This window comes from Macaca nemestrina, chromosome 9 (genome assembly GCF_043159975.1).
Source record: "Macaca nemestrina isolate mMacNem1 chromosome 9, mMacNem.hap1, whole genome shotgun sequence".
NCBI classification, from domain to species: Eukaryota; Metazoa; Chordata; class Mammalia; order Primates; family Cercopithecidae; genus Macaca; species Macaca nemestrina.
This window is the reverse complement of record NC_092133.1, coordinates 142,773,155-142,794,206: the sequence shown is the minus strand read 5'-3', so window position 1 is coordinate 142,794,206 and position 21,052 is coordinate 142,773,155. Positions and strand designations below refer to the sequence as shown.

Genomic DNA, 21,052 nt, shown 5'->3' with positions numbered 1-21,052 from the left:
TCAAAGAGGGTCATGAGGGGACACAGGGAGAGCACCACGTGACCCTAAGGCAGAGACTGAAGGAGCAGGAAGGGTCGTCCGCTGGAGCCTTCAGAGGGAGTGCGGCCCTGCTGACACCTTGATTCTGGACTTCTGGTTTCCAGAACTATGAGAGGATGGATTTCAGTTGTGTTAAGGCCCCCGGATTTTCTAGACTTTGTGTTGGCAGCCCTAGAAGACTAATGGGTGGTCCAAGAACACCTGTCTACAGGTGCAGCATTTCACTTGGGACTTGACCAAGGAGGGGGGCAGGGATGCAAGTCAGGGAGTGTCCGGGGTGCTGGGGGCTCCGGCCGTCTGAGCCTCACAATCAGAAGGTGGGCAAGACCGCTGGACGGGAGCAGGTAGGGAAGGAAGTGGGAGATGAGGCCAGGAGGGAGAGCAGGGCTTTGTAGGGGGAGTGGATATGCTTGGACTTCATTCCAAGTACCATGAGAGGCCTGGGAGAGCTTTAAACACAGGTCGCTGCGGACACGGAGCTCAGGCCTTCATGAAAGTATGTAATCCCCATGCACTTGCCAAGCAAGGCCACGTGAAATGCTCCCAAGAAGCACTGTGACTTTAAAACCCTAAAAGGGACAGGTCACAGCACATTTTTAAAGTTTGCGACATGACATTTTCTGTTGCTATTCAATAGTTGTAAAAATGCTTCCTCAGAACTTTTAAACTATACAACAGTCACCATCGAATGCACACTTCCATTAAGTGAGTAACGTTGGCTCCAGACTAAGAAATCAAATCAGGATTCCAATTTTTGGCAGCATAGTGTGTATCATAGCATTTTATTTCTGCTATTGGATAATAGAAGTATTTATGCTATTTATAAAGTATTAGGTGGTGCAGTTTACAGAAAAATTTAAATTCCTAATTTTTAAGTGCTAATTTGCAGTCAGTAGTTTTGTTCCATTTTTTTGTTTATTTCTTTGGGTATATTTTTATATTAAGTAGACATAGTTTAGTTTTAGACCATGATAGATTCAGGTCACAATAATGAATACGTAAAGATTCAGAGGATAAAATAACGGCAAATTGGTCTGTTTCTTTGTGTGCTACAAAGAATGAACTAACTAAGGAATCAGAGGGTGCAAGTTCACACTTGATTCATGGTCCTCTTGCTGATCTCTCTGAACATATTTCCTCAATTAATTCATTCTTTCCTTAATTTACCAAGTGTTTGTTTGTTGTTCAGTGCTGAGAGCACCATACTGTAAGACTGGTGTGATCCTGTCTTTAATCCGAAAAGTAGAGATGGAATCCAAGCATTGTTATTCTAGGCACAGCATAATATAGCATTCTTTTTTTTTGTTTTTTGAGATGGAGCCTTGCTCTTTCATCCAGGCTGGAGTGCAATGGCATGATCTCGGCTCACTGCAACCTCCGCCTCCAGGGTTCAAGCGATTCTCCTGCCTCAGCCTCCTGAGTAGCTGGGATTGCAGGCGTGTGCCACTACGCCTAGCTAATTTTTGTATTTTTAGTAGAGATGGGGTTTCTCCATGTTGCCCAGGCTGGTCTCGAACTCCTGACCTTGTGATCCACCCCCCCCCTCAGCCTCCCAAAGTGCTGGGATTACATGTGAGCAACCACACCTGGCCCATTATATGGCATTCTTATGCCAAGTATAGTACCTGTTTTACAAGAGACCAGAATGACCCATTTCCATGGTTTCTTACTCAGGACACCAAATTTAGGTATTCAATAGAAAAGTTAGCAAAACCGCAAGCAGGAAAAAATGTTAAGTGTATCTTCCTCCATTTTTTCTCCTATAAATAGACTTTAAAGTCTTAAAGGAATGAGCCCATAGACAATGTCCCTGTCTCCTGAGAGGCAGCTTTGGGTCTGAAGTCAATCAACTACTTTTGATTGAATAGTGTCCTGTCTGGATTTCTGTTCTTTATTTACTTTGAAATATGTAAATATTTGCATAGATGGTAAATGGAAATGGTGTACTTGTTGGTGAACCTCTGTTTGATGACTAAAACCATAATAATAACACCACCAGCTATGAATGCTAAGCAAAAATGACCCTTTGTTCTAATTTTTCAAATCTGTGGACTACAACAGCACTCTTGGGGACAATAACCCACACAATAGATTAAAAGCCTGTTAAATGTTATTTTCAGCTTGGCAGAACACCAACTGCTGAGTATCCTTTAGCTACATTTTTTTTGAAGTATGGCAAACTTACTCTATCCAGGTAACTACAGTAACGTGTCATTTTAGAGTGATTAAATAATTGTACAAACAAATGGAATTAGGTTTACTGTGATTCCTAAATCCAAAATTCAGGCAGAGCCAAGGGGTGAGTTGTGGGGGTCTTTGACCACCTAAACATTTACCATGTGCTCCAAACCTCCCTTGACAAATGTATAATCTAGTAGAAGTACATCTGGTGGATTAGTGCAGCTTCAGGACGAACCATCTCCCATTCTCCAAACTACAGTCTGTCCTATTTTGAAAATCTGGAGGTAGCTCTCGCTAAAAACATAAAAGATTTAAATATTTTTCTAGGTTTTCTCTTTTTTTCTACTTTAAATTCTCAACCAAAACAGAGGCATAATTTTTATATATGTTTTAGTAGGAAGTCTTGGATTATCTCCTAATTTTAAATAGTTTGATTCTGGTTAAAATAATTTTTAGACCACAGTTTACATGATTTGGCTGATTTGAAAATTGCTTTTTATCATAATTAGTAGAAATTGGTGAACTGAACTCCTTCAAGTCTGCTACAAAGCCAACCTTGCAAGAATATTTCTTCCATTAAAGCACACACTTTAAGAGAATTGCCAATAAAAAGCAACCAGTTAGAAGATTCATGCTGGAGGAAACATTCAAGTTGTATATCAAGTGCATACAATGTGTATCAAGTAGTTCACATTCACATTTATTTACAAAACTCCTCAGAGAATTTCTACTGTGCTAAGGACAAAATGAGAGCTCATAATTTCTGAATTTAATAAAAAGTATCATAGAGGTTATTTTGCCAAATGAAAATAAATCCAATACAACACCACTATGCAATGGGTGTAAGCATTTATACCCAGGTTGATGAAGAGAATTCCAGCCCAATACTGTATTTTGGCAGAACATAGTCTTAGAAAAGATTTGGAGCAGGCTTCAGTCTTTAAGATGGGTAAGCTTTTGAGGAGCCTTAGAAATATTCCATGCCATTAGTTAGAATATGATGAAAAGTAGAAACTTTTCTAGTCATCGTGGTCGTCATTATTAACATGACTGTCATCATACTTATTAATATAATCATCACCATCACTATAGTCATCATCATCACCATCATTATTACCAACATCATCACCATCATCATCACTGTTATCGTCATCATCATTGGTATCATCACCATCATCATCACCACCATTATCATTGTCATCAACATTACCATCATCTTCATCACCATCATTATTATCATCATGATCACCTTCATTAGTATCAACATTATCACCACCATCATCATCATTGTCATCACCATCACCATCATCATTGTGATCATCAGCATCATTGCTATGGTTATCATTGCTATTGTAATCATCATAGTCATCATCATCACCATCATTAGTATCAGTCTCATCATTGCCATCATCATCTTCATCATCACCATCACTATTATCATCGTTGTCATCATCATCATCATCTTTGTCATCACCATCATCATTGTCATCATTACCATCATCATCATAGTCATCATAATCACCATCATTATTATTAACATAATCTTCACCATCATCATCACCATTAGTATCAACATCATCACTATCATCATCATTGTCATTATCACCATCATCATCATCAGCACCATCATCATCAACTTGATCATCATCATAGTCACCATCATCAGTATCAACATCATCATTAGTATCCACATCATCACCTCCACTATCATCATTGTCATCAGCACCACCATCGTCATTGTCATCATCACCATCATTATTACCAACATTATCATCCTCACCATCTTCATCATCATTTAGTATCAACATTATCATTAGTATCAACATCACCATCACCATCATCATCATTGTCATCACCATCACCATCATTGTCATGATCACCATCATCACCATGATCATCATTGCTATCATCGTCATCATAGTCATCATCATAACCATCATTAGTGTCAACATTGATGATACTAATCAATCATTATCATCATTATCATCATATCATCATCATCACTGTTATCATCTTAATCATATTCATCATAATCACCACCATCATCAACGTAATCATCATCATCATCATCAATTATCATCATCACCATAATTAGTATCAACATAATCACTGTCATCATTGTCATTATCACCAGCATCATCATCACCAGCATCATCATCGTCATCATCTTCATCACCACCATTGTCATGATTATCATTATGTAACTTAACTTTCCTCATATGGAGATCAATGCACACTGGGCTATGAACAATGGGGAAATTATTGTGTACTTTCGCTTCTTAGGCTGAGACATTAAGTAGAAACAACCACGTATTAAGACGTCTTAGATAGATATTTATAGCACCATGACCCAGTGGCAAGGACCTGGAATGCAGACTCAGAGGACCTTAGTCCAGCCCTGCCTCTAGCTGGACCTGTGACAGTGACAGTGACCATGTCACTGACTTTTGAATCTCAGGTATGTCCTTTAAGTTCTATAAGTCTAAGTTGTGACATCAATGAAATGGAATAATAATAATAATAACACTTGACTAAGAAGTTGTTGTAAATGTCACACAGTATCCTTACTAACATCCTCATTTTGCAAAGAGAAAACCAAGCTCACGAAGACTAAGTAACATATACAAGGAAGCACAGGTGTTAACTGATGGAGTCTGAGTATTAACTAGGGTCTTTTTGATTACAGAATTCGTGCCCCAAACCACTTGTCTATACTGCCTTCATCATATGAAATATTGCACATTTAATAATGTTCCTCTCCATTTTTAAAGACCACCAAAAATTTCTAAATAAGTTTGTGGAAATATGCAGAAAACACATGTTCTTTTGAGACAAATTTTAGTGAAAGAGCTTTTTGAAATAAAGGCCAATTTACACACCATTTTCTAATTCATCAGTTCTTCTCAGTTGCATTAAACACTTATTGTTCTTCTTTCTCCTATAAATAATTGATTCAAAACTATTTATAAATTACATATATATGTACACACAGACACACAGGCACAAGACCAGTTATGTTTTTTAGACACTAATCCTAAATCTGTCTTCAATCTGAAATTATATTTCATAAAGAACTTGTTCTGAGGAAATAAAATTATATATAAATGTCACTTCTATTTTCCAATCATTTATAAATTAATTGAGGGGATCTCACATACATTCCTGAGATATCTGCAGAAGTAACCACTTTAAAGTATAAATTCCATAGAATTTGAAGGGCGATGGAGTTTAATGTTGGTTGATGAGGTGGAGATGGCTTCCTGGAGGGCATGGAAGTTGAGGCATGGAAGAGAATATGTCTGGGTAGGATGGGAGAGAATAACTCAGTTTTAGAGGTAGAGAAAATTAACATTTCTGGGTTGGCAAAGGTAAAAAATCTCATTAAATCAAATATTTGTGTGTATATGGAAAAACAGAAACTCTCATTTAGTGCTTGTGGTGGTATAAGTCAGTAGATACCTTGGAAAACTGTTTGGGCTGGGCATGGTGGCTCATGCTTATAATCCCAGCACTTTGGGAGGCAGAGGTGGGTGGATCACCTGGGGTCTGGAGTTTGAGACCAACCTGGCCAAGATGGTGAAACCCATCTTTACTAAAAATATAAAAAATTGGTCAGGCATGGTGGCAGGTGCCTGTAATCCCAGCTACTTTGGGAGGCTGAGACTGGAGAATCACTTGAACCCAGGAGGCGGAGGTTGCAGTGAGCCATGATTGCACCATTGCACTTCAGCCTGGGCAACAAGAGTGAAACTCTGTCTCAATAAAAAAAAAAAAAAAAAAAAAAAGGAAAAGAAAACAAAACTGTTTGGAGGGATCTCATTTGTGTGGCAATACGCATGGCCTATGACCAGTAATCTCGCTCATACATTTATGAACAAGAGATACTCCCAGGATACAAAAAAAAAATTATTGTTTATAAAAACCAAAAGTGGAAATCATCCATCTATATTAGAATGAATAATTTTATGTGTTCAAAAATTTTAATGCCTTCAAAACATTCAAATTCCACTCAAATAAACATGACACATGCAATAACATGGATGAATTTCACCAATACAATGGTGAACAAAAGAAGTAAAACACAATAAGTTATAGATACATGCTTTTGTATAAATTTCAGAAATGACCAAAATCAAAAAACGTTGTTTAAAAATACATCACTGACTCATCACTTACTCATCATTCATTCATTATTCACTCATCACTCACTCATTACTCACCTGTTACTCACTCATCATTTATCATTCAGTCCTTATTCAGTACTCAACACTCACTCATCACTCAACACTCATTCATCATTCATCACTCACTCATTATTCATGTATTACTCATCGTTCAGTATTCACTTATCACTCACTAATCACTCACTCAATACTCACTCATTACTCAACACTCATTCATTACTCATCATTCACTCATTACTCATCATTAATCATTCGGTCATTACTCATCGCTCAACACTCATTCATCACTCATCACTCACTCATTACTCATTTATTACTCATCATTCATCATTCACTCATCACTCACTAATCACTCACTCATTACTCAACACTCATTCATTACTCATCATTCACTCATTACTCACGCATCATTCATCATTCCCTCATTGCTCACTCACACTCACTCATCACTCAACATTCATTCATTACTCATCATGCATTCATTACTCACTGAATTAACCATTCAGTCATTACTCACTCATTACTCATCACTCACTAATCACTCACTTATTACTTACTCATGCATCAGTCATTACTCACTCATCACTCACTCAACACTCTATTACTTATTACTCACTAATCACTCACTCATTACTCACTTATCATTCAGTCATCAGCCACTGATCACTCACCTATCACTCACTCATTACTCACTCAAACTTATTCATCACTCACTCATGTCTTACTTATCACTCATCACTCACTCATCATTCATCACCCACCACTCACTCATTTTTACTCAACACTCACTCATCATTCACCATTCGCCACTCGTTCATCACGCACCACTCACTCATTACTCATCGCTCACCCATTACCCATCATTCACTCATTACTCACTGATAATTCATTCATCACTCATACTCATCACTCATTGCTCACTCATCACTCACTTATCACTTGTTGCTCACTCATTACTCACTCATCATCATTCCCTCATTACTCACACATCACTCACTCATCACCTAACACTCATTCATTACTCATCGCTCACTCATCATTCATCATTCAGTCATTAGTCACTTATCTCTTATCACTCATTCATTACTCATCACTCACTTAGCACTCACTCACCAATATAAGTACCTCTCTGACTACATGAAGAAGTGATGTTGATATCTTTTAACCCTTAATCAGATATAAAATGATAGCCCATAATTGCATATGAACTGCACAACACAAAGGACATCATTCGCTTTGTGAATTTTTTGTATAGTTCTCCCCGGAAAACTAGATTCAGGAGTTCCTTTGAAGAGCTGGAGTTGGTTGTCAGGCCTGGGTCCCTGCTTCTGAGGAGTGCCTCCCACTGAGCCCAGCACTGAAGTGCCCTGTTCCCATCATCCCACCCGTGTTCCTGTTTACCCACCTATCATCTCACCCCATGTGTAGTGACCTGTCTGTTCTCTGTTGTTATTTCAGTTTTCTCCCTGAACTCTAAAGATATTTCACCTAAGTGTTACATGAATCAAAGTGCTGGTGTGCTTTTCTCTGTCTTTGGAAAGTTATAGAAGGTAGAATCAGCATGACTTTGAAGCGATTATTCCAGTAGAAATTCTGTTTTCATAGCTACCAAAAAGGGCCGCACGACAAAAACTGTGGCAATTCCCAAATGCATCTCGATACTTCTAGGTTGATTCTAAATGATAACTTGCTTACTAACATAAAATAATAATTTAGTTAATTATATTTTTAGTTCTTCATAAATACCTGTAGCACAAAAGGGTAAAAATAATTTTGGCATGAGTTGTAGCAAAGAACATTTCAATTAGGGCAGTAAAAGAGAAGTAAAATAGGTACACAGCAAAAACATTTAATTTTGTCCAGCTGTTATAGGTGGGCTGCATATTCAGAGAGGAGCTTCCTAGCTGCCAATGCAAAGAAATTATTCTGACCTTTGCAAGACTCACAATAATCATGGGATAAAAACAAACCACTTGTTTTGGAAAAGCACTGTTTTACTGTCCCTGAAACCTAGAGATATATTCTCTAGTGCACCTTTTTAAAGAAGTGATGGAGGGTGTGTTTGGGCAGCTTAAACATTTCTGCAGTAAAAGGGGGAGTTTAACTTGCTAGCTATGTATGGGAACAGCTTTGAGTCTCCTGGAATTGTACACAGAATTTGATGTGCATGTATACATAATTTTTCTAGAGTTAAATATCCAGAGCTTCCTTTGGGTTCTCAAAGGCAGCCTTCTCCCCAGTGTGCCCCACAGCCCAGTTGCATCAGAAGCACTCAGGGAGCCTGGTAAATTGCAGAGTCCTGGGCCCTACCTCAGTCAGAGTCACTGGAGGTGGAACTCAAGAATCTGCATTAGAATGGCTCTTTCTCTCTTCCCCTGCAACATGTACACAAACCAATTCATGTGTCTGTTTATTCTCATTATCTTCAATTCAATTAAAAATGAAAAATAGCAAAAATCAATTTAGCAGAAAGCAATTCCATAGAGGGGCCCAATCAAGACAGCTCGAATATATTGCTCGCCAGTAGTCTGTTTTGATCCAAGGGTAAAATGTAAACTAGCCAGGGGAATTTATGGACTTCATGTCCTTCAGCCAATCCTCCATAAATATCATTTCTCCCCACTGGGCATTTCAGGAGGATTAGAAAACAGAATTCTTTTTTTCTTCACTGACAAGAACCTGGAGGGCAGAAATTCAGTGTTTCAACTAAGGACAAAGCCATTTGATTCGTTAATCAACTGGGCAGAGGACAGGATTAAGGTTTTATTCTCTTCTTTCGAAGAACTCTGCCTGGCTGAAGGGTCACCACCTCATGCAGTACCAAAGTAGGTCAATGGATGTTACCTGTGGGAATAGCCTGGTGAGATCTGAAATAAAAACTGCAATCATGAGGAAACTTCCAGAACATTGAGGCCGATCACTGACCACCAAGTAAACTGACAAGGAAGGATGCCACACAGTGTCCACCTGGGTGCCATCAAGAGCTGACACAATAGCTGTTGCTTTCACAGAGAAAGAAGGCTTCTCGTTCACCAGCCCCAGAGGGGGCCCGGCCCCTTCTGCACCTGCTGACCCCAGAGGGGCTCTGTGATGCTGCAACTCCCACAACTGTCCAGCCAGTCATGCTAAAGACCCTTTACTTCCTGGAGCATTTCTAATTTTAAATGTCGTGCTCCCACACCAGGAAAGAAGGTTTAGTTCTGTACTCTGGAGAAGTATACGACTATGTGCACACAGGCAGACCCACACATCCTTGGTCTCTCAAGAGTGACAAAAGGTGCTTTTGCAAACTATAGGCCTCCTTCAAAATCCTGAGATTCCTGGCAAGGTTTTGTGTCACCCCTCTCAGGCTTAATAAAAATTAAGTGCGTGCACACTTAATAAAAATTCGGTGTGCACACACTGAATCAGTGACACGGTAACCCGCGGCAGAAGCAAGTCTACTAAATTTACTTGTGTTTGAAGAGGAGTTAAGCTGTAATAAAGGAGCTGTCAGCCGCTTGCAGGGGTCTCAGTCCTGCCTCTGTCAGGGCCTCTGGCCTGTGGACGGAAGTCTGAGTGGGTGTCGCTTGGCTGCATGAGCTGGGCCTCAGGGTGAAGTCCAGGTTGTGTAGTCTAAAACATTCATTTTCTAACCTGTGTTACTTCAACCTTTATTTGTTTTCTCACAACACTTAGACAGAAAAAGAAACGGGATCATGTTATCTGGTTATTGCATTAAAATTCTTTAAGCAAGCAAGAAAGAATTATTTTTCAATAAATTTTGGTGAGATGTCTGCATTTTGGAGAGATCTCTGTAATGGCATGAACATATGGTGCCATTTATTTTCTGCCACCATCTTATTCATTTCCTTATTTTTTGTGTCAATCTAGCATATTATCTTAATTATGTTTTAAATAACTTTTGGAGAAAGCATTAAGGACTAGCAGTGAGATTAACTGTAAACACACGTATCATATGCACGTCCAAGGAAAAATCTAAAAGAATACAGCAGCTGTCTCTACTATTTAGAGTTTTACTCATTAAATTATTTTCCTCAAAATAACGCATTTAATTTTTAGGAAGAGAACCATGGATTATGCAGTATCAGGCTTTCGTGAAGGGATTTTGTTGTTGTTGTTGTTCACTCTGTAGCCCAGGCTGGAGTGCAGCTCACTGCAGCTTCTGCCTCTCAGGCTCAAGCAATCCTCCTGGCTCAGCTTCCTAAGTAGGTAGGAAAGCAGGCACACACCACCATACCCAGCTATTTTTTTTTTTTTTGTAGAAATGGGGTTTTGCCATTTTTCCCAGGTTGGTCTCAAACTTCCGGACTCCAGAGACCTCCTTGTGCCCCCGCAGGTCTTGATAAGTCCCAGGGAATCACAAAACCAGGCACTTCCCTTCTAGCACCCCTTCCAGCACCTGTGAGCCCTTCACATTCATTGTATCATTTCCTTTATACAGCACGATATAGATCTCGGTCGGCAAATATTTTCCATAAAGGGCCGTGATATGGTTCCAATCTGTGTCTCCATCCACATCTCATGTTAAAATGTAACCCCCAGCGTTGGAGGTGGGGCTTGGCAGGAGGTGATTGGATCATAGAGGTGGATTTCTCATGAATGGTTTAGCACCATCCTCTTGGTGCTGACCTTGTGATAGACAAGTGAGCTCTGTCGAGATCTGGTCTCTAATAGTGTAGCCCCACCCATGCCCCGCCCCCTTGCTCCTCTCTGCCATGTGACATGCCTGTTCCCCCTTCACCTTCCGCCATGATTGGAAGCTTCCTGAGGCCTCCCCAGAAGCCACGCAGATGCCAGCATCCAGCATCATGCTTCCTGTACAGCCTGCAGAACCGTGAGCCATTTAAACCTCTTTCCGTTATACATGTCCCGTCCCAGTCTCAGGTATTTCTTGACAGCAATGCAAGAATGGCTTAACACAGGCCAGAGAGTAGGAGTTTTTGACCATTCACCCTCTGTCCCAATCCTCCACTCTGTCAGTATTTCATGAAGCAGGCGCAAATGACATGCAAGTGGCCATGTTCCGTGAACTTGGATTCCGTTGCCTGAACCGGTTCGTTCCCTTCCATGCTGAGGTCCTGGATCCGCAGCTCCAACTTCCTTTAAATCCCTCGACACGGAGCCCATCGTGTCCAGCAGCGGCTCTCACACTGTGAGTGGGCATGCTCTGTCCCAGGCAACACCTGCATACCTTTCTTCACAGCCCACAAGCCAGTCCTACTGTTTTCTCCCGTGAAACCAATCTTTTCGTTTCTCCAAAACTCAGCCCACCCCTTACTTTTTCCTCTCCTTAATGGGAAATAATGCATCTGGCTCTGGAACCTCTGAGCGTGTCTGAGTGCACGTCTCATTGCAGATATGTGTGTACGCGTGCATATGTAGTCAGTCTGGCCCTGTTAGGGAGTCTCGCTGCAGACCCCTGACTCGGCTGGCTGTGCACTGCATGAAGCCCCACGTGCATGGGCCTGGATATTCACATGGAGCTCCTGCCCTGGTGGTGAAATATTGTGGACTGCTTGCCTGACAACACAGGTCAGCTGCTGCAAAAAGCCAGTCTGCAGGTGGGCAGTCCAGGACGGTTTCCATGAAAAAAGGAGAAAAACAATGACCTTGAAGTAAAATTTTTATAAAGCTGCATTTTTTTCAATATTTAAAAAATTCATAAAAAGTATCCTTACTATTCATTTTGTTTTTTTGCTACTAATATGCAAGGGGGCAGTTGTTGCCGGCTTCATGCTGTGCCTGACACTCTGTTTTGAAATTGCTCTGGACGGAAATCCCTGAATCTGAGACCCAGGTTCTAGGAATGCAAACACACACACACGTACATACACACAGAGACACACACATCACACACACACATGCACACGCAATGCACACACACACGTGCACACACGATGCACACACAACACACAGACACAAGCACACGACACAGACACACACATAGACACAGACACACACACACGACACACAGACACATGCATACAGACACACAGGACACACACACGCACACATAGACACACACACGACACAGACACACACACATATAGACACACTGATACAAAACACACAGGCACACAAACACACAGGCACTGACTGACACACACACAGAGACACACATGCACACACAGAAACACACACACCAACGACAAATCAGCCTCACTGTGTGCATTGCCGTTGCCCCATTTAACCCGCATCCTGCGTTGCTGGACAGTGTGTATGTGGCGATGGTGCTGAGGAAGATGAGCGCGGAGGGAAGGCGGCACCTGCAAGGGATAGGAGGGTGCGGTTTTTTTTTTTTTTTGCAACAAATAATTCAGATGCCAGTTTTCCTTTCCAGGGACGTTTTATGGTTGAGTTAGCTGTCTTAGGGAGGCGAAATGATTTCCCTAAGGTGTCGTCTGACTCACATCCACACACACCTTCCCTCGGAAAAGACTCGTTCTGCCTGAATTGAAACCAGCACGTCCAGCCCTGAGCCAGTTGGCCTCACTGTGCCCCGGCTGGGCGCGGCAGCCGCCTCTCCATGCCCATGGTTCTGCCACTCCCGTCCCCACCGTCTGCGCTCCAGACATCTTCTTGAATTAGGAGGACTCCAAACCAGAAGCTCTATCATATTTCTATTTCTTTGCGAGTGTGTGACATCTTACAAAAAAGTAATAATCTTCCAGTTTATCCTTTTCCATGACTTTTTCCATTCTTGGTATCAAAATGAGAGCGCACTTTAATAATCATCTAATCGTTTTTGGTTGTTTCTCTTAAAATCTGATCATCTATGATCTGATTATTATTTTATCTGATAATCTATTGTCAGCTTTTAAGAGAAACAGTGCGTGTGACTGTGTCTTTGGGGAGATGACGTGCATCTCACCTATTGGACGTTTTACTGTTTGTCATGAGGGTCCTTTGGAATAGTTTTGAGGTAGAAATGAATAATATTATGGTACTGGTCAGGAAGAAATTTAATGACAACTGAATTTGTTTATGAAACTTTGAATTGGTCATGCAGCTCATTTCAACTTCTCCTCCTGCAACGCTTCTGAAATAGAGAAATCCTGCCCATAATACTTACTATTTCTGGGGAGGAAATGCTAGAATACCTAATGGAAGCTTCCAGATGATACAAGTCCCAGGTCTAGCAGGAAGCCCACAGGCCGTTCAATTTCCCTGCTACGGTATTTGCACGTTTGAGGCTCATGTCCCCAAACACCAGACACGTGCAAAACTCTGATTCCCCGGCTACGTGTTCCCAAGCACCAGACACCAGCAAAACTTTGCAGCACATTTCTTTATGCTCTTCTGTTAGTTTCAGCGACAGCCTATCTAGGCATTGCGCTTCTAGAAAGAAAACCAGAATAATGCTAAGAACGGAAGCTCTATGTACTGAGGGCCCTCTGGGCTCCAGGCGTCCTGCTGACCCACTGCGCAGTCTCATGTGACTGTCCACACAGCCCAGGGAGGTGGAGATTCTTATTGTGTTCATCTCATAAAAGAGGAAAATTAAATGTAGGGGAGAAACTTGCACTAAGTACCTGCCGTGGACTGGCTGTGGGATCCCCCAAATTCCTATGTTGACACCCCAACCCCAAAGGGAAGGTATTAGAAGGTGAAGCCTTTGGGAGGCGATTGGGTCATGAGGTTGGGGTCCAGTGATGGGATCAGTGCCTTTCTAAGGAAAGACATGAGGGCCCTGGCTTCCTCCCTCTCCAATCCCTGCTGTGTGAGGACACAGTGAGCAGGTGGCCAGTTGCAGGCCGGAGGCCAGGATGTCAGGAGGCAGGTCCTCCCCAGAATCCTGATCTGCTGCCTGGACAGTGGGCTCCCAGCCTGTTGCACTCAGGGGCCAATGTCCACTGCCTAAGCCACCCAGCCTGTGCCCTGCTGCTATGGCTGCCCAAGACAGTGGCCGAGATGGAAGCGCTTCTGAGTCCTAGGGTGTTACTCAGTGATTCTTCCAGTGGCTGTTGAGTGACTTCCCTATAGGAGGGCAGAGCTGTGATCAATAAATATGGAAGCAGGAGGACAGGAGGTGATGCTGCTACAGAGGAAGGAAACAGAGCGGGCTCAGATGTGCTGGCTGCAGAAGAGGAGCTTGTTTTAGGTGAGGGAAACTCAGGAGGCCCTGGAGTCAGGAGGGAGCAAGACCAGACCCACTGGAGAGGCCGGCATGAGCCTTGGCACTGGACAGGAAGGCTGCACCTGCCCCCTTTGCCAGGCTGCATTTGGAGCTCCCTCCTATCCACGCACCCCAGTTCCTGCTCACAACGCCCTTCCTCAAAACCCCTCGTGAGCACACACGGCCATCCCCTCTGAGCGCCTCCTTCACTCTGTGAATCTGATGACCGCCTGGAGCGAAACATGAGCTCCGTCTGGAGATGTTTACCCTCGACCAGGTGGCAGCTTTGACCGGCAGGGACTGGAATCTACCAGTGCAGCTCCTATGTGGGCACCAGCTCAGGACGGGAGACAGGCCGAGTTCCAATGTCTTCCAGGACACAGTGGAGGGGCAGGGTGTTGTCTGAAGGGGTTTCCCTGGCTCATTGTGAGTCCTAAGTGCCAGGTGTCGGATGTACAGTGAACACTTCCACTTCATTTGGCATATGCGGCTTTCCTGGCACTCACGTGGGGAGAACCCATGAGGAGGAGAGCTGGGAGCAGCCAGCCCTCCCTGTCTTGGATCCGACCATGGTGCCCTTCTTACTGTTGTCTGGGATAGGCAATGACGGCTCTTCCCCTGGCCTCTGGGTCCTTCAGAACTAGTCACGTGGTCAGGGCTGTTCTTTAATTTCAAGGATGTCTGGTCCAAGGTTCCACAATTTACTGACTGTGTGACCTTGGGGAAACCTCACCTTTCTAAACCTCACAAGGGAGATACACACAATTCCCTAGTCGTGTGTTCATCAGGAAGGTCAAGTGAGGTCGTGCATGAATGTGAATTATCCAGCAGCACACGGCCAGCGAGCCCTTGACGCTGGTGTTGGTGTTGGATGAATAGGATGCATTTGAGGGACTCTTGGTGGTTGAGAGCCCTCACTGTCACTGACCTCCATCCATCCCGGGACGGGCACCTCGCAGAACCTGAATGGATGTCAGTGCTGTCCCCGCAGCCAGTGAAGACCATGTGCTGTGGTCAGAGGCTGCGTCTGGACCTCGGCTTGGCCAAGTTATGTGTGAGCATGAAGCTTGTTTCCTCCTCTCAAATGCGGGGACAACCCAGTAAACCTGCCTGGCAGAGTCGCTGAGAGACTCCCAGGAGGCCCTCGAGGTCACTTGCCACATTACTGTTTTCACGACGGCTTCTAAAGAAGTCATGCTGGCCGGGCGCGGTGGCTCACGCCTGGAATCCCACCACTTTGGGAGGCTGAGGCGGGCAAATCGCCTGAGGTCAGGAATTCGAGACCAGCCCAGCCAACATGGTGAAACCCCGTCTCCACAGAAAGTACAAAAATTAGCCAGCTGTGGTGGCAGGCACCTGTAGTCCCAGCTACTCAGGAGGCTGAGGTGGGAGAATCGCTTGAACCCAAGAGGTGGAGCTTGCAGTGAGCTGAGATCACACCACTGCACTCCAGCCTGGGTGACAGAGCGAGACTCCATCTCAAAATAAATAAAGAAGGAAGGAAGTCGTGCTTATTCTGTCAGTCCCTAAGAAATCAACTTGATTTTAGTAGACATTGGAAGGCTGCTGAGCTCCTGAAAGCCCAGCCCTGAACCCAGGCTCTGCCGAGGGCATTCCTTTTCCTCTGGCTTCAGGTGAGAAATCGTCTGGCCCAGCGGTCCCTGGGCCTCAGCATGAAGGCTGGGGAGCTAAGCGAGGAGTCTGGGCATTTCTAGAAGACAGGGTATAAATAGGCCCTATTTTGTAGCATCCGGGAGAAGCCGGTTGGTCTATAAAAACCTCGATAATCGTGCCTCATTTCCCGCTTTCACGGCATGCCATGCCCTCGGTGATTAGTGTGCTTTTCAGACTAACAGCAACAGTATGTTGAACTGAATGCCACCTCCTGGGTAAAATGATCAATCTCTTTGACTTCTGCAGTAAACATGTTCCATCGGGGGGTCACTAATATGCTTTTATGACCTCACTGTTGGAGACGATACCATTACCAAGCTTGATAAACTGTTCTTCAGAGGCTTGCTTTTAATTTTATTTTTTATGCAATCATGGGGGACTATAACCAATAAATTTAGCTCGATGCTTTCTCACTATTAACTAATTCTGAAGAAGCCCTCGGGGGTTCGTCAGGCACAAATCCTTCAAAGAATTTGTACAGGATATTGGAAATGATATTCACCCTGGGACAGAGGTTTAAGCCCGAGCTGCTACTGTTTTCTTTGCCATTAGAGTTACAACTTGGCTAAATGTCATTTAGTCAAAACGCTGGATTCTGCAGGATTTGCAGATAGGCCTGACTGTTTGTCTTTAATAAATTCATAGACTCACAGAAGAGGTATTAGATTATTTGTTTGAGAAAAGGATGTGTAAGTGGCACCAGACTGCTGATGTGCAGTTTCTCATTAGGTCCAGGCAGGCTCAAAAGTGCTCAAATCCAAATTAAGCTCCAGAGCCTTTTTGGAAAACATTGTAACAGCTGTGAAATGGAAAGGGGAGTTCAGATGAGAGCCTGGCTAGGGATCTTATCTTAAAGGGGCATCAGCTAGAGCCACGTCTGTGGTACAAAACCACGGACCTGGCTATTTTCTTCTTTCTTTATGTCAAGGAAGGAGCTTCTTAAAATTATGCTTTAATGCTTGCATTGCTTCTGAGGTTCTGGTGTCTTAAAATCCCATTTGCAGAAGCAATTTCTTTCTTTTTTGAGACAAGATCTTGCTCTGTTGCCCAGGCTGGAGTGCAGTGGCACAATCTTGGCTCACTGTAGCCTTGAGCTCCTGGGCTCAAGTGATTCTCCTGTCTCAGTTTCACGGGTTGCTGGAATGACAGGTGTGTGCCATGATATTCAGCAAATTTTTTGATATTTCTTCAGAGTTGGGGTCTCACTATGTTGCCCAGGATGGTCTCGAACTCCCGAGCTTAAGCAATCCTCCTTCCTCAGCATCCCAAAGTGCTGGGATGACAGGGGTGAGCCACTGTGCAGGCACCAGAAGTGATTTCTGGCTATTGTTTTCAACCACTGAGGATACCTATTGCCAAATGTTTATTTTCAAACCAAAGCTCAAATTTGAAAGATGTCTTAAACTGTGGGAATTGTTTCTTGGTTGAATTTCATATGCGCACATCTATCTGGAGACCTTGGAGATGAAGGATAGAATCAATGACACCTTAGAGTCCTTTGCGATTCTATCGTAATTATCGTAATTACTTTTAATCTCAGACCAATAACTCCCGCACCCCCAGTCCCTTCCTCACTAGAATCTAGCCTAACGCCAAGCTAGAACACTGAACGCTTTTGCCACAAAACCAGTAATAATCAAATACCATTATAGATAGAATTCTCAATTCCAAAGCTTTCTCTCTCTCTCTCTCTCTCTCTTGACACTGCCACCCAGGCTGGAGTGCAGTGAAATGATCATGGCTCACTGCAGCCTCAACCTTCTGACTCGAGTGAGCCTACCACCTCAGCCTCCTAAGTAGTTGGGACTATAGGTGGTGCTACCATGTCCAGTTAATTTTTAAAAAATTATTTTGTAGAGACGGGGTTTTGCCACATTGCCCAGGTTGGTCTTGAACTCCTGGGCTCAAGCCTTGGCCTCCCAAAATGCTGGGATTACAGATGTGAACCACCGTGCCCGGCTCCTGTTCTATTGCTTGTTTTGATCCATTTGTTTGTGTGCTGCTGGGGTGGGTGGGCGTATCGGCTGGATGCACTTATAATGTTAAAAGCTAAGGTGAAGTGCTATGTTCAAGGGATAGATTATGTATCAGAATGCCTTTTTGTTAAAGCAATACATGTTCAGTGAACACCTAACCCATGGTGGGCTTTGATCTCATGCCTGGAATTCAACAGTAAACAGAACAGGGGGACTCTCTTTCTTCAGGTAGCTCCTATTCCAGGTGGAGGAGACATGTGTGGGATGTGCCAAGGGGTGAGAAGTTGCGTGGAGAACAGAAAAGCAAAGTCAATGAGGTAGGGATTCCTGCAGCTTGGGGGATTGTCAGCGTCAACATTTGATGCTACATATGTGAGCCCGGTCTGAAAGGAGTGAAGAATCAACCCAGGAAGAACTGGCTGGGCACACATATGAGCCATTGATGCCACCACACTGGATACCAAAACAGGGATGCTGTCTACACTGGACACCAAGATCTCCATGGTGTCTACATTGGATACCAAGATGTCGATACTGTCTGCACTAGATACCAAGACTTTGATACTGTCTACACTGGATACCAAGACATGGATGCTGTCTACACTGCATACCAAGATGTTGATGCTGTCTACACTGGACACCAAGACATCGATACTGTCTACATTAAATACCAAGACTTTGATCCTGTCTACACTGGACACCAAGACATGGATGCTGTCTACACTGCATACCAGGATGTTGATGCTGTCTACACTGGACACCAAGAGGTTTATGCTATCTACACTAGATACCAAGACTTTGATACTGTCTACACTGGATACCAAGACATGGATGCTGTCTATACTGCATACCAGGATATTGATACTGTCTACACTGGACACCAAGACATCGATACTGTCCACATTAGATATCAAGACTTTGATACTGTCTACACTGGACACTAAGACATGGATACTGTCTACACTGGACACCAAGACATCGATGCAGTCCACACTAGATACCAAGACTTTGATGCCATCTACACTGGATACCAAGATGGGTGTTTCAAGTTGGTCATCTAATCCTCAAAGCAACAGAATGAGGTCAATATCATCATACGCATTTCATAGATGAGAAGCCTGAAGTCCAAAGAGTGGAAGCTATTTCCAAATAAATACAAGTCGCATGACCTGGAGAAGAGCTGGGATGTAAATTCAAGAGCACGTGATTCTGAAGCAAATTATTTGCCCTCCAAGTTTCTGCTCTCATTGCCAGACAGCACCTTCGCAGGGGTCAGAGCTTCAGCCACAAGCAAGGTGCATGGACATTGGAAGAGTTTTTTGTCCCCCATGGACGTGGAGTAGGTGCTCTTATGTGTCCCAGTGAGATGCAGGAGCTGTGTGCTGATCTCGTCATGCCACGGACACATCCAGAGTCTGTGCTGGGCTCACCCCGCTTCTGCCACCAGCCTTTTGCACAGCAGGAAATCAACAAGGACTTGGTAAAGAGAATGGGCTCTGCCAAGCTGCTTACTTTAAAGTTCACCTGACACGTTTACGCTCAGGGGGAGTGACGAGGTCTGTAAGCGAACGTGAAGAATGAAGACTACAGCTGGTAACATTGCATCCTGAAAATCTGCCAAGAGAGTAGATTCTAACGCTCCTACCACATCCCCGCTGAGTGGTAACTTTGGAAGGCGATGGCTTGTTGGTTGTTTGACTGTGGTGTTCATTTCACCATTTGTATGTATATCAAAACATCGTGTTGTACACCTTAGAGATGTACAGTAACAGTAAATAAAAAAATTACCAGAATGTTCACTAGTTCCAAGAAACCTGTTTTAATCTTGAGCTGGCAGAAACCCACAGCCCACACATTAATGACAAAATGTTCTAGAAACGCGCCTCGAAGACCGTCAGTGACAAGGCTCGCTATGACGCGATGACCGCCACTGTTAGTCCTGTTTCCGGAAGCCAGCAGCGTTCTGCAGCCGACCCTGGCAGGAGGGCACTCCACAGTGTGTGACTGGCGATGACAGTCCTCCTTCTCCTTGGCTTAGGATCCTTTTCTTGCCTGCGTGGAGTCTGTGGCTCTGCTCTGGCTCCAGTGCTCCCACCGTGGTTCTAGCCAGGAGTCTCCCATGTTGGAGCACGGTGGGAAGGGCAACTCTGGGGTGGAATTATCCAAATACATGGCGGTGCTGGGGTTCCAGGGCAGCCCTGAGGAGAGGGGCAGGGGGGCAGGGATTCTGTAACCCCTCTGCCCAGGTGCCTGCTCAGAAGCTCGGCGCCTGTGTGGAGGGACTCAGTGTCAGGAACAACTATGGATTTGCTGGAGAAGGAGAACCTCTGGAATAGTAAAGTTGGATCACAGCTAATCATGGTGGCTTGAAGTGATAGCTGGTGAATGCTTGTCTATCTCGTGTTCAGTTACCTCTCTGGTTGCCTCTTACTGTTCAACTCTCCATTTTCTGAGCTCTGTTTACCCTGTTCTATCTATCTGAGTTAGCCACTTAAATTTGTTTTGAATGTGGTTGTGTATAAACAAAAGAACAAAAATACAGCCGGGGCGATGGCTCATGCCTGTCATCCCAGCACTGTGGGATGCTGAGGCAGGAGGATCGCTTGAGCCCAGGAGTCAGAGACCAGTCTCAGCAACATAGCGAGACCCTGTCTCTACTAAAAACAAACAAAACATTAGCCGGGCAAATCACTTGAGCCTGGGAGATCGAGGCTGCAGTGGGCTAGATAGCTCTCTGCACTCCAGAGTTGGGTGACGGTGTGAGACACTGTCTCAAAATATATATGTGTATGTTATATAAAATGACAAAAATACGTAAATACATAAAAATATACCTGAAATTGCTGAATGTTCAGAAGGATGACTCTGACGCTTTGGGA

At 43.7% G+C, this 21,052-nt stretch overlaps 2 protein-coding genes across 3 annotated transcripts in view; both read right to left on the bottom strand.

Moving 5' to 3' along the window:
• Positions 1-21,052, bottom strand: part of LOC105490808 (adenosine deaminase RNA specific B2 (inactive)) — a 525,558-nt gene that overhangs the window by 285,059 nt on the left and 219,447 nt on the right. The window lies entirely within an intron of this gene.
• Positions 11,117-19,503, bottom strand: LOC139356285 (protein SON). Its single transcript, XM_071069818.1, is given in 3 exon segments — positions 11,117-18,645; positions 18,647-19,236; positions 19,401-19,503. Coding segments are annotated over 3 exon segments (765 nt in total). The 3' UTR covers positions 11,117-18,573.